This window comes from Pteronotus mesoamericanus, unplaced genomic scaffold, assembly GCF_021234165.1.
Source record: "Pteronotus mesoamericanus isolate MK-2021 breed Mesoamerican mustached bat unplaced genomic scaffold, CSHL_Meso_final contig_42, whole genome shotgun sequence".
Taxonomy (NCBI): Eukaryota; Metazoa; Chordata; class Mammalia; order Chiroptera; family Mormoopidae; genus Pteronotus; species Pteronotus mesoamericanus.
Genome location: NW_026555157.1, coordinates 15,770,201 through 15,784,889, shown reverse-complemented (window position 1 = coordinate 15,784,889; position 14,689 = coordinate 15,770,201). Strand labels below are relative to the sequence as shown.

At 37.7% G+C, this 14,689-nt stretch overlaps 1 protein-coding gene across 2 annotated transcripts in view; it reads left to right on the top strand.

Annotated features, from left to right (window-relative positions):
* Nucleotides 1-14,689, top strand: part of EPHA6 (EPH receptor A6) — an 877,165-nt gene that overhangs the window by 834,889 nt on the left and 27,587 nt on the right. For both annotated transcript variants that reach the window (XM_054577406.1, XM_054577405.1), the window contains exon 15: nt 887-1,036. In XM_054577406.1, coding sequence (XP_054433381.1) covers nt 887-1,036 — 150 coding nt within the window. The remainder of the gene's footprint in view (nt 1-886; nt 1,037-14,689) is intronic.

Sequence of the window (14,689 nt, the reverse complement as noted above, 5' to 3'; positions counted from 1 at the left end):
AGCTCGTTGTTCTTTTCCGCCATCTAGCGGCTCTCGTCCGCTCAACTTGCTGTTCAGAGCTGTAACGATTTCAAAGATCGTAAATCAAATGGATGACTTGTTTTATTCTTGTCATTATAGTAAAAAGGGATGTGTAGTGTTTCGAGAGATAAAATGTAATAAATGTTGATAAAAATAAGTATAACAAAATGTCTGACTTTAATACCTGAATAGTATAGATTCAATTCATTCAATTTAATCTCTTTAATATGTTCAGATGTTAATTTGAACTTTGAAGAACAAAAATATGAACTAGCCTAAAAATTTTATAAAGAAAGATTATTCTTTTCAAGTGCTCTTGTATAATGTTAAAGAATTTTTAATTTTAAATAATGTAATTACAGCAGATGAAAATGAAAGAGGGAAAGGAAATAAGGTTCTGACAAACATTGAATTGGTAGAGAATGTCTCAGTTCTATATTTAACCGTTTGTCTTCAATTAAGTTAGAACTTATTATCATTATTATTTATACATGCTATATAATGTTTAATGAGTGTTGAATGATATTTAGTTTTAATGTCCTATAATCTGGAACTTTCTTCAAATGGCATGATAGTGTGTTTAATTGTGTGAATCTAAAGTGAAAATAAATTTCTCCAATGAATGAAATAAAATATTTCTGAAGTGTGACTTATTTCCCATTAAAGCTGTTTCCACTGAATAACTATTATAGGAAAAATATTTCTGAGATACTATCATTATTCTTGTTTTATTTTTATTTTTACTTAAAACACCAACACTATCACGCAGTATTTAGGACTTTTAACAAAAGATATTTCATTGGAATGCCATTTTGTTTTTCACACACTTGTGAGCCAGCTGAGAAATCTCCAATTTGTTTTCCAGGGTGGGAAAATACCCATAAGGTGGACAGCCCCAGAAGCTATCGCTTACAGAAAATTCTCCTCTGCAAGTGACGCGTGGAGCTATGGCATTGTCATGTGGGAGGTCATGTCCTATGGAGAGAGACCCTACTGGGAAATGTCTAACCAAGATGTAAGTGCCACCGATAGCCGAACTGCCATTTTGTGAGTGTAAACATATCAGCACTGAGGGAGAAATACGCTTTGCCCTCTTTCAAATTAGGCCTTACCTTCCCGAGGGTTGTTCGGCCTTGTGGCTGAGTTCGAAGACCTAACTAACGTTTCACGCTGAGCTGTATTTGGTGTCACAGGGTCCAGCTGATGGGTTTTGTCATGTGAGTACATGATCCACATCCCATGTCTGAGACTTTCACACACATTCTTCTAATGCAGTATAACTGTGCTTATACTGCATTAGACCTACAAGTGACAAAAAAGAAAGAGTAACGTTTACCTTTTATTTCTTAGGGCAATTTAATGTACCTCTGTAAACAGCAAAGTAATTTAGACTATATATTGTTTAGTGGGAAAAGACTGAATGGTTTCAGGCACTGTATTATCAGTATATGTCATCTGGTATGGCTCTTTAAAGATCTGTAATGACCATTTATGCAATGTCTTGTTTTTGCTCTGTATATAGAAATTACCTTGGTGGTTAATAACACTACAAATAAGATGGTTAACACCCGTTTGACCTCTATGACCCATCCAGAGTGATAGAGACAATGGTCAGAAAATGCAAGTACCCTAACAATGCAAATAAGTGTGCTGTCAGAACTGAAAATATATTTTAATGTCCTACTTCCTCATCTCAGAACTCACATTCAGTCCATTCACTTGCCTTCCACAAGGCACCTGTGGTTTCTGAGATAACAGCAATGGAAAATCACCTCTGATGGGATTCTGCATGTTCACAGTTGACAACAAAGACAAGGTAACTATAGAAAATCCCTGAACACACTCAGAGTACAACTACTGTCACATCTCCTTTTTTTCTAATCAGTTGCTTGAGCCACTCCTCCCTCTATACCTCACACCTCATTGATTCATCTCAACTTCAAGTTGCCCAAGTATCTGAAGAACTTAGCCACAAAGTTTACCCTTTCTTAATGCCAAACAGAGAAGCCTGGGCTTGGGTTAGTTCATCATGGCTGCTGTTCCTCCCTGCCATTGAGTGTTACCTTCAAAGCTGAGTCCTGCTGGGTCCTTTGGACGCCCCCTCACTCTATGGAGAAGGCCAGGTCCAGGAACTTACATGGCAATGGGTTTGAGGTTGTACACACCAGTTGATCATCGCTCACCAAAGCCCGCCATCAAAGCACAAAGCCAGCATGGCCAGGCCCTGCAGGGCATCTGCCTCTCAAGTATACAGAGTATGCTGTAAGCAGCGACCTCTGCTCCACTCCCAACACTCAGACTTTGGGATCCTGGTCATTCACCTAGAGTCTATCTACTATTTTTCAGGGAATTTTAATTGAAGGTATTCATTGCTCTTCCCTGCCACTGGGCCTTGTTTGGGATAGCTTAGAACTGTTGCTCCAGGTCTTCTGAAAATGGAATCTCAGAGACAGAAACTTGCCCCTTCAGTCCCAGAAGGAACTCATTTTTTTCTTAACCAGTTATCCATAGTAACAGAAACCCTGGGCTCAGTCACCATCGCCCCCGTTCCACTCTAACCCCAGGTCCTGCTTGCCCATGTGTTGAGCTGATAAAATAGGCCATTCAAGCACATCTCCAAAATAGAAATTTCTTCTCCAGGTGAGTTGGAGTCTTCACTGCACAGAAGAGCTCTCCCTTCAAGTGCCCTCCATAATTTGTACCCCATTTAGTCCTCATTTTACCCAGTTTCCTGGCAGAATTAAAGTGAAAAATTGCCTAACTCAGAAGACTCCAAACTTTACTAATAATATAAACTTTTTACCAATAAAAAGTGATTGACCATTCACAGTTGCTATATTTTTATTTATTTGCATATTTTCTATAAGAACTACTGTTTTAACATAGTCACTTACTCATTTAAAAATATTTATTAGGTACCTGCTCTGCTTCAAGAACTAGAGATACAACAAAAAAACAAATGTTGCACCTGGAAGGGATTATAAGGATAATCTAGTTCAACCCAGTCCAACTTGATGATGAAAAGGAGGTGCAGAGAAGAAACATGATTTCCCTAGAATTGCACAGCAAGGGATTTAACAGTGGTGATCTTAGAAGACAATGCCAATCAACTTCTAGAATAGGGACAAGGAGAAGAGAAGAGGGAATAACTGCTTCCCTCATGGTGGTTTGGTTCTTATAGTCCCTGTGCCTCCCCATACAGGACCAGTGAGTTCTTGCCCTTCTCGAGCTTTGTTCTAGTGAGAAGGAGATATGCTGTAAACAATGTAAACAAGTAAAAGGTACAGTACACAACAGGGTAATCGATGCTTTGGAAGGAAAACCAAGAAAGCAGGATAAAAAATGCTGGGGGTTTGATTTTAAATATATCATATATGTTATAAAATACAATCATAAAATTAATTCCTTTATGATCATAAAAGTCCTAATTAGCCATTCTTATTAGACATTCATAAATAGTCATTCTTAAAATAGAATGAGACAAATAAACATAAATAGAAGTTCCATTATTTTTCCTGCCCCAGATTATTGTCTTACCACCTGGCAGACATTATACCACAGATTTAGTAACCAAAGCCATCATTATGGAGACTATAATCATCCACAAATGTCACTTAACTTTCCAAAGTGCCTAAGTTTCATGACCAATAAATACAATAAAAGGACTGGGTTAAATAATTTGTAATATCCCTTTTAATGGGAGTATTACATGCTATTATTTTATAATCTCTGCAGAAGTAGTTATCATACTTGACTCAGCAAAGGAATAATTCAAATTGTTCTTTTCTGAAATGTAAGACATGCCTGAACCTCTGTGGAGGTTCCAGGAATGAGACAGGACTTCCACAAAGCAGAGCAGGCACAAGTGAAGATGCCAGACAAGACAAGGTTTTGTTGGGAGTTTTTTAGGAGAGCAGCCTCTGAGGAAAAAAGCCCAAATGTGCGGTTTCCAACATAGACCATAATGTCAATTGTTGCCTAGAATAGCACAAACCCTGTTGTCAATCCCTTTCTTCCTGGATCTTGCCCAACAGTTTACCCAGCCATTCTGGCCATGTATAATGATGAGCTATAGTCAAGATGACCATTTAGAGAGCAATTCTGTCTGCTAAACCTCATTTGGCCACAAAGACCATATCTGGAACCAGGAAGCTACTACAGCCAGGAACAGACTATTGACATTAAGCGATTCTTATTCATTCAGGATTGCCAGTGCCAACAGCACAAGCTTGAACTCTCTCCACCCAGAGCTTGGTCGTTTTCTGAAGACCAGGTAGGGGTTAAGCTGGCTATCTTTGTGGTCTTTGCGTGGTTACTAAAATATATTCAAGCAAGAATCTGAAAATTAGAGGAGAATAAAAAGTCCCGGGGATGGGAGCAGGGGGTGTGGGAAGGACCCAAACCTTTGAGGTCCTAAGATCAATACAAGACTAAAGGCAAATAGTAAGAGCAAAAATCTTTTATGAATCTTGTGATTTTTTTTCTGCTGCAGTAAAGAGAGTTGAAATTCTGTTTGGTTAAATATGTTGGAAGTCAGCGTATCTGTGAAGATCCTGTAACCAGAATTTCCATTTGGAGGCTTAATCAAAACTTTCCCAGGTGCTCCTCCCCAAATACTGGTTATTCCTGGTCTTGCATTTCTTATTTGTATGGTCAAAGTATAGTTTATGGTTGACTTTCTGCAACCAAGGTACATTTTAAATAAGGAAAGTAACATGTTAGGCAATAAAAATTCAACTATGTTCTGTTTGAATACTTTATATTTTTACTACAGTTTGGTGAGTTTAACTGAGCTGTGGGCTTAGTTAAATATGAAATGTTAACATGCTTTATGATTTTAAATGGGTTTAGGAAATTTCAGATAGTTTTGATGGGAGAGTCCCTCCATTCTGAAGACTGTGTGGTTTATGTTATTAACTATGAACAATCCTGAATCTGCAGAATCTGTTTTAATGAATAATATCACGTTTCCCAAAGGTCAGTGGTATTGTATGGAAAGGAAATGAGAAAAATAGAATGCACCAGACTAGTCCATAAAAGGCCTACCAAACATAACAGCAGGTGCCATCTGCTTAGCCACCCAGCAGTTCCTTATTAAACACATGCCAGTCACTAGGCCAGGTGCGCATGCAGTTTGGGATGGAGAATTAGAAAACCCAGTCCTCACTCTCAAGGAGCCCAGTATGCAGATGAGGAGACGAAATTCTGGCATTCATTAAGTCTTTCCCCTGCAACCAAATAGACTGTAAACTCCTCAAAGGAAGACCTCATGCTGTCTACCTTTTTTTTTTTTAATTCATTTGAGAGAGAGATTTGTTGTTCCACTTATTTATGCATTCATTGGTTGATTCTTACATGTGCCTTGACCAGGAACTGAACCCACAACTTGGGTGTTCGGATGACAGTCCAACCAACTGAACTGTCCAGACAGAGACTTTTTACCTTTTTTAAAGTAGAGATAATATTGTGTGAATGCAGCATCATTTTCTTTTAAAATATATGCCAGGAAATCATGCATACCCTATTGTTCAGGTTTCTTTTGATTCTGACAGAAAATCAACCCAAACTAAAGTAAAAATAAATTTTTTTCATGCATGAGACTAAGAAGGTAGATTAGCAAGGCTCCATCTCAGGGATCATGTGGATTTTTAGTGCTTTTCTGAGTCCGTTAACCTCATTTTCTCTTGCTACAAAGGTCTTCCTTGCTTTATTCTTCTTTACACTACAGAGTTCAGCATTCTAGCTCAACAACCTCAGCAAAATGAGACCTTCTGTCTGTGAATATTCATATGCCAATACTGGAGAATTCTGGTTGACTCTGTTAGGGCACTGCCCAACCCTGAGCCAAAACCATGCCAGGAAATGGGCACTATGATTGGCCCAGCTGGATTTATATGCCAGCCTGTGCACTCAGAAGTGGAGAAGGCACTGTGATTGGCAATTTCCCCAAAATCACATTGAGTGAGGAATTCCCCAAAGGAAAGCAGTTGTGTTGCCAGAGGTAGGTAGATTATGTTGTCCTTTTCCAGTACACATTGTTTTCAAGGGCAACTTTATTTATTGCAGTATTCAATGGCCCCAGATTATTAACTTTGTGCATCACTGTATTCTCGTGAGGCAGCAGGTGTATTGGAAAGATGATGAAAGCTTCAGAGGAGGGGTTCTCAGCCTCAGAACTATTGACATGTTGGGCAGAATAACTCTTTGTGGGGGAGAGGGGCTGTCCTGTGTATTGTAGGATGTTTAGCAGCATCCCAGCCTCTACCCAATAGATGCCAGTAGTGCCCTCCAAAGTGTGACAAACAAAATTGTCCCCAGGCATTGTCTAGTCAGGGATGAGGCACAAAAATCTCTCCCAGTTAAGAGTTGCTGCTTTAGAGTTAGAAAGATCTAGGTTCAAATCCTAGCTCCACAATTTACGGGCCATGTAATCTTAGGGAAATAAATGGCTTGAGCTTTCTGAGATATTGTCTATAATGGGATTCAAAATACTCAACTGAAGGATTTCAAGGAATTAGAGGTAGTGTATGTAAAGCGCCTTGTACATAGACAGTGTTTAATCAGTAGTAATAATAATAACTTGCTCACTATGAGTGAAGTATTTTTAGATTATTCTCTAAAACAGACACTGTTTTTACTATTATTACTAGATGAAAGAACCGAGGCCACCTAGAAAGTTTAAGTAACTTACCCAGGGTTACTAGCTAGTTAGTGATAGGATTGAATTTCATGGCCCCTGCTCACTCCAAAGTGCGCGCTTTCACCCTCTAAGCCGTACCAGAGTCTCCTTTTCAAAGGCATCTCCATACCACAGAAGTTCTCCATAATGAGATCAAGCATCTTTAATTATGTATGCCACTCTGTCACAAGAAAAGTGTTTCATTGTCTCCTATTAACACAGGAATGTGGATCGACTCACTGTTGTTTGGAACTATAAATCTTTTCTGCAGTATTTTCTGTCTTGATGTTAAAAATTTATAGAATGTACCATGTTTATTGAATTTCTTATAAATAGTAGCGGTAGCTTAAAATCAGATTCCAATGATCAACGTATTTAGCCTATTACCAGGAACATGCCACAGGCACATTAAAGGTATACAGCTTCTAGCTGTTTTGAGCACTTTTTTCCTTTTTTTTTTAGGTTATTTTCATCCAAATTCAAAATAATTGCTGTTTACTCCATATGGGAGTACATTTCAATGCTAGGAGCTATACAAGTTCCAAAGATGATACCAAGGGCACTGCAGATCTTCCAACACTTACACTGTGTAATGTGCTTAAAAGAAGAAAATGCAAACAAAACATGAACAGCAGGCGATATTAAATAACCAAATCCCCACAGAGCTAAATGTAGGGGAAAAACTAGCACCACGTAAATGAGAGGCGACTTGGCTCAAACTAATGATCTAACACAAGACTGGAGTCTCGGGTTTTGTTTTGTTTTGTTTTTCCCTGACGTGATGATGTTTAAAAAAAAAATCCTCCTTGAAGCAATTTGAAACCTAAATGCCTCCTGGGCATGGTATCGTTTAAGCATATGCTACTACTCTAGTTGTTTCCCAAAAAGAGAACCACTCTCAGGAAGCATCTGATTCGAGGTTTACTAGGCAACATAATACTATTTAATATTTTTGTGTTGTATTTTTCCTTACTTTTCAAAAGCTTTTATATAGTAATGAGTTTTGTTTTAACTTGCTTTTGCTTTCGAAATCTTAACTGAGGAAAAAAATAGAATTTATCTGTAAGATTTTTTTATAGGTGAAGTGGTTGGAAAAAATCTTTTGATATTACCTGAATTAATTCTTTTTTTCAAAAATTGAGAAGGAAGAAAATAACCATATTTCTTGTTTGTCCTCACAATTCTGTAACCTTTCTCACGTATAGGTCACTACTTCAGCCAAGAATGGTGGATGTGTAGAATCCACTTACCTAGAAATGCAGTATGATTTTATGACTCAGAAAGTCCAGTCATTTCTAATTTTGTCTCTGATTAGATTTTCCTAACTCTGCTTTATTATGTAATGGTCCTTGTGTAATGATCTGTGTAAGATACAGTAAATTGCTAAAGGCCCATTCCCATTATTTCAACGTCCACATTACAGAGGGAATTTTGCATTTATTTGAGTATGTATACTAGCAAAGCAATTTTCAAAATGGCCTTCCTTTTCTCCTTTTTTCAATAATCCCTGCTATTGGTACATAGGTAATAGAAACCTTTTAATTAAACATATACCAGTTACACTAAGATAAGGCATGTCTGCTACTGAGGCAAGGGTAACAGGGGATATTATGAAATACAATCAATCATAATTGTAAATAATTCAAATAATAAAGTTCCAAATAGAGGAAACCAGTAACTAATATGCTATTACCACCATGTAATTTTCAAGGGAATTTTTTAATTAAATGACCATAAAATGTATACATGTCAGCAATGTTTTTATAAAAAAGTAATTATACCTTTGGTTTCTGTTTAGGCAAAATTCATTTACAATTTTTTGCTCTTATAATTTTTATTTCATCTTTTATTCTCTTTTAAATGTTCACCAAAAAAAGGCATTTTTAAATCCCCTTTTCCTTTGTACTCCTAAACAATTTTACATAGCTTTTAGATATTTTTGGTAGGTTTAGAAAATGTATTAGAGTTGCCTAATATCTTTCTAAAATCAAAATGATGCACCATTGAAGAAATATTTGGTTTTCCCCCAGAAAGCACTTTAAAAAAGATGGCCCTGAGTTTAAAGAACATTGTCTTCATAAAGAAAAAATGGTTTTAAATAAATAGATTTGGGACATGTCTTTATATTTCCAAAAAGTATAATTTATTGGAGGAGAAATGGCATTGTAAGGAATATTAATTATATTAGATGGTTTCCCACATCTTCCTGGTCTTAGTTTACCAGGATATACTCTAGCCCTGTCTAGATTTTTGTCTCCCTGTACTTGGAGGCCAAATCTAGATCTGAAGGTTCCAGAACTTTAAGATCTAGAGGTGCTACCAGAGGTCCTGCAGATTTAACCTTCAGTTTAAATAACACTAGAAACAAAGCTTTTTGAGCTGAAATGTACTATTGCAAGCACTGAATCCAGTTCCCTTTTCTTTATTAACGAGGAGACGGAGACTTGCCCAATGGCAGAGCTTGTCAGTGACAGTTTGGATTTTGATATAGTTGAGATGACTCCTTTACTAATGCCCTTCCCACTGCTTATACAGAGAAGCATATGTAGATCAAAGGTGTAACTTATCTCAGTCTCAAGAAGGGTGACCTTAACTGTTAGGGATAAAGATTTTCCAAATAATTGATCATGTTATCAACAACCTTTTAACCTGTGAGAGTTCTACACTTCATATTTCCACTCATTTTTTCCCCATTTTTTCCACTCATTCAACAATCTTAAAAGTGGTAACCAATTAAGGATAAGCACTCTCTATTTTCTATAGGTCCTTGATATTTTATTATGTCTTCAAAATATGAGGTTTGAGAACTGTCTTAAGTGTAGGATTTTAAGAAAGTTTTTATCTTAAAGTTTAAAAAAAATTCTTGAGTTCCCATGCCATAATTATTTTTTATTTATTCACTTCTAGAGAGAGAGGAAGGGAAGGGAAAAGAGAATGAGAGAAACATCTATGTGAGAGAGAGACATCAATCAGTTGATTCTCATATGCGCCCTGATCAGGGATTGAACCCATAATCCAGCCATGTGCCTAAGTGTATACTGGGACCCTTTGCTTCACCGTCCCCCTTCTACATGAAATTACTGGTTTTTCACAAAGCCATGATAAATATTTAAAGAGAAGATAAAAATAAAAAACATTTCCCATTCCATTTACTAGTGTATATTTTAGTCCTTACTAAAATTTTGACACAGTTTCTATTAAAAGAAAGTCTAAATATCTCAATTCACTGTGCTGCTCTTTTGGAGATATTTAACAGTCACAAAAATGTGATTCCCTGCACAACCCAAGCAGTCCTTGTTCCAGGTTTTGTTCAGGAATGTTTTAGTGTCTTCCTATTGACCGTCTGCTCCTTGTTTGCCTGGTTTAATAAAAGATGCACGCTGCCTGCTTTGATTCAGAAACTCAAGGCAATTGGAGAACTCATTAGATTTAGCAAGAGCAGGACAGTCCACTTAGTGCCCCAACTGAGCCTTACGTTGATGCTAGGCTGCTAAAAATTGCAGTGTCAATGACAAAGAACCAGTATGATATATTTAGAATAGCCAGCCAGGTCTCAGATAATACCTTCAGACAGAATCTAATTCCTTCTGTCTCTGCACGGAAATTATCACTGCAGTCATTTTCATATTTTTTCACTTTATTGTTTTAATTTTCTTCTTACATTTTTAAATAAATGTATAACTTTATTTAACTCTTCTCCAAAAGATGACAGCCTACAACCATCATACAAGCAAACTTAAAACAATTCTCTCCAGTAAATTATCATCCCTTCATATCCTCACACAACAAACTTCAATTAGTCTTTTTTAGACAAAGCACTCAGATGCTCCCAGCTCCCTGTCAATTCTTAATTAAGAAATCAGAAAATATCTATAAAGTAAAACTTCTCACAAAAGAAATGTTTACAATGATAAAAATAAATGCTAAAGATAAATACTATAGGTTTTCTGAAGCTGCCTCTAAAATATAGCTTCTATAAATCATATATATGACAATTGGAGCTCTATTCTTTGACTTGGTAAGGCATTGTCCTAAATTAGGGGAACAGGTGGAAAATAGAAACAGTTGCTGTTTCGGGGGCACTCAGCTTGCCCTGCTGAGGAACTGCAAGTGTTTTGTAAGTGGCCAGACCAAAGGGAAATAGCGGACCAGGTCAGAGGTAAAGACTGAGAGCCGGGGCCATGGTGAGCCACTGCGGGGTTGCAGGCGTGGGAGGAGCCCAGCCCCAGTGCCCCTTCAGCCGGACTGCTCTGACTGTACCCTGGAGGACGGCTGGAGGAGGAGAAGGAGAGACAAGAAAACTAGTTCAGAGGCCGAGGCTATTGCAGTGATCAAAATGAGAAATAAATCATTTGGAAAAGGGCTTAAACGTGGAACAGATTTACAGTATATGGAGGTGGTATAACCAGCATGATGAGTGAATTTTGAGCATCAGGGAAGGCAGAGGCCCAAACAACTCCCTTATCTCACTAAGGAAAAGAGTGGCACCCTTTGCAAAGGACAGAAATCCCAAAGGAGAAACAGGGTTAGTTTTAACCAAAATTAATCTAAGACACCTATATGACAACTTTATGAAGTGGTATGTCATACAGGCAATAAGTATAGAAATTTGGAGAGAAAGCTCTAGCTCAGCTTTGGAAGTCATATGCAGTTATTTGAGAGTCAAAACATGCAGCATGCAAGAGGGTAAAAGAGGGCTTAAGATCTAATTCTGGGGGGATGCATCAGGGATGCGTCTCAAGAATTAATCAGAGTGTCCCTACCACTGCCATGATTCAGAGGGTACCAAGATGGTAACACTAATCTGTTCTTGAAGGAGTTACTAGCTATGTGATATTAACTCATTCTGTTCACCGGTATGAGCTTCAGTTTTCTTACCTATAAAATGTGCATAACCATACTCACACAATAAGGTATTCTGAGACCTTAATAAATTATGTTAAAACACCTAGCCCAGAACTCAGCACATAATAAGATCTCGAAGTAACATATGTCACTCGACTCTGAAATTAGGAAGCTCATAGAAAACTGAACTCAACACTCCAGCCCCAGAATTACTTCTCCCCTGTGTCCTCTGTCTTTGCCAGTTGGCCAAGCCAAAAACCTAGAAATTATCTGTCTCCGCCCACTGTTGCCACATCTAATCACACCCCACTCCCGTATGCCTGCCAAATTCATCGGCTTGTCATACACCACCGATGCAGTCTCCACTAAGGCTGCTCTAATCTCTCTCCTGGATCACTGCAAGCCTCCTTCCTGGCCTCCCCCCTCCAACCTCCTATGCTTTCTCCGCTCAGCAGCCAGAGTGAACTGCCAAAAGGCAACTCTAATTACTTAATAAAACCCTTCCACCTTTGCAAAAATTTGTTTAAAGGATGCAAAATAATTTATAACTTCAAGAAATAAAAGTTTCACTTAAACTTCCAGCCTCAAATATCACCATTTCTTTCTTTGAAGACTCTGTTCTAGCTGCGTGAATCTACTTTCATTTCCTGATCAGGTCACATCACCTCTAGTTGACCATGCTGCCTTCTAAATATGCATCGTAAATCCTTTAAGATTCTGCTCACCTCCTCTGAGAAGGCTTCTGCAGGCTATATCAGGTGCTCCTTTCACAAGCTCCCACAGCTTCCCTGCCTACATGGTACTTACTGTAGTCATACTCCTCAGTCTCCTTCACTAGATGATGCATCTCCTAAAGTCAGAAATATTTCTTACTCATTATGTTATACCTTCATGCACAGTATGCTCAATAGCACATTAAAGTGACTAATATATCTGTTTGGATGAATAAATTAAAAATCCATTAGGAAGATGTATCTTTTAACCATTTTTGTGAATTACACTGCCTGAATCTCTTCTCTTTGAAGCCAGGATTTTCAGATGTGTGATCTGGGGAAATTAAACCTCTCAATGTTGGAGTGATTGAGCAAAAAAGAAAAAAGAGAGAGAAAACTCATGGATGTGGTCAAACAGTGTGGTGATTGTTGGGGTAGGGGAGTGGAGGGAGGTAGAAGAGGGTATAGGGGGAATAAATGGTGATGGACAGAGACTTGACTTTGGATGGTAAACACGCAATACAGTGTACAGAGGATGTGTTGTAGAACTGTGTGCCTGAAATCTGTATAATTTTATTAACCAGTATCACCCCCAATAGATTCAACAAAAAGGAAAAAAAATCACAAAAAATAAAATAATAAAATAAACCTCTTCATGTTTAAGTTCCATGTTTGTAAAATGGGAATAACAATAGTACCTGCCCTGTAGGGTTATTGTGAAGATTAAGAGTTGATACATGCAATCATTTAGAACTGGTACCTGGAAGTACCCAAGAGCTCTCGATTATTAGATGTTACTATGATTTCCATTGTTATTATTGTTAGTATTACTCTTCTCCTCAAAGGCGGAACCTTAAATGTTTAACACCTGTCATGAAGTAGGGCTCAAGACATATTTCACAAAGTCACAAGATAAAAAACTGAGAAAACTTAAAAACCAGAGATAAGCAAGGAGAAAATTCATGAGTCCCCAAATCTTCCCACTGTCCCCACAGAAAGGCATACTGGGACCAGTCACACACTGAACATATTACGGGTAAAGATTTCAGGAGAGAAGCCACCCTCTCTTGTCACTCTTCTTACAAGACTATCATGCAAGCAACTCTGTCAAAGAGAATAAGTAGCCTGCTTAACCAACCAGTATGGATTTGGGCATCAACCATTAACAGCTGTCTGGGAAAGTCAGCTACCAGCAGCCAAGGACTTTGGGGCTGATGTCCAACCCCTCTGGACAGGAGCAAGAAGCAACTAGTATTACAGGAAGCAGATTTTTGGTCCAGTCTCTCAGTCTCAGGAGAAAGCAAACCCCAACTTCACCCAGCTCAATCTCTAGGCAAACAAGAGTGAGATGATGAGATCATTTTGGACAGTGCTGCATGAGGCTCCAATATTTTAATATTTCCTTCATAGGCAAATTCAATTAATATCACGCTGTGCTTTCCATCCATCTTGGACAGTACATCGCTTTATTTTGGGTATTGTGATCTCTCCAACTTTGTTCTTCTTTCTCAAGACTGCTGAAGTTATTGGGCATCTTTTTTGGTTCCACATAAATTTTTGAAATATTTCTTCTAGATACGTGAAACATGCCTTTGGTATTTTAATAGGAATTACAGTAAATCTATAGATTACTTGGGGTAGTGTGGACATTTTATTGATGTTAAATTTTCCAATCCATGAACACAGTATATACTTCCATTTATTTATATCTTCCTTAATTTCTTTCTTCAGTGTTCTATAGCTTTGCAAGTACAGGTCTTTTACTTCCTTGGTTAAATTTATTCCTAGGTACTTTATTTTTCTTGTTGCTATAGTAAATGGGATTTTTTTCCTGATTTCTGTTTCTCAAATTTCATTGTTTGTGTACAAAAATGCCTTCAATTTCTAAATATTGACTTTGTATCCTGCTGTTTTGCCATATTCTCTTACTAGGTCAAGTAGATTTTTGGTGGAGTCTATAGGGTTTTCTAAGCATCCTATTATGTCATCTACAAACAATGACAGTTTTACTTCCTCCTTTCCAATTTGGATGGCTATTATTTCTTTTTCTTGTCTGACCACTGTGGCTAGGACTTCCAGTACTATGTTGAATAGAAGTGGTGAAAGCAGACAAACTTGTCTTGTTCTCCATCTTAGTGGGAAAGCTTTTAGTTTTTGTCCATTGAGCATAATGTTATCTGTAGGCTTTTCATATATGACCTGTATTATGTTGAGGTATGCCCCCATTACTCACACTTTGCTGAGTGTTTTTTATCATAAATGGATGCTGCACCTTATCAAAAGCTCTTCCCACATCTGTTGATTTCATGATATGATTTTTGTCTTTCCTTTTGTTTATGTGATGTATTACATTTATTTATTTGGAAATATTGAGCCATCCTTGCATGCCTGGCATGAATTCCACTTGGTCGTGGTAGATGATCTTTTTTTT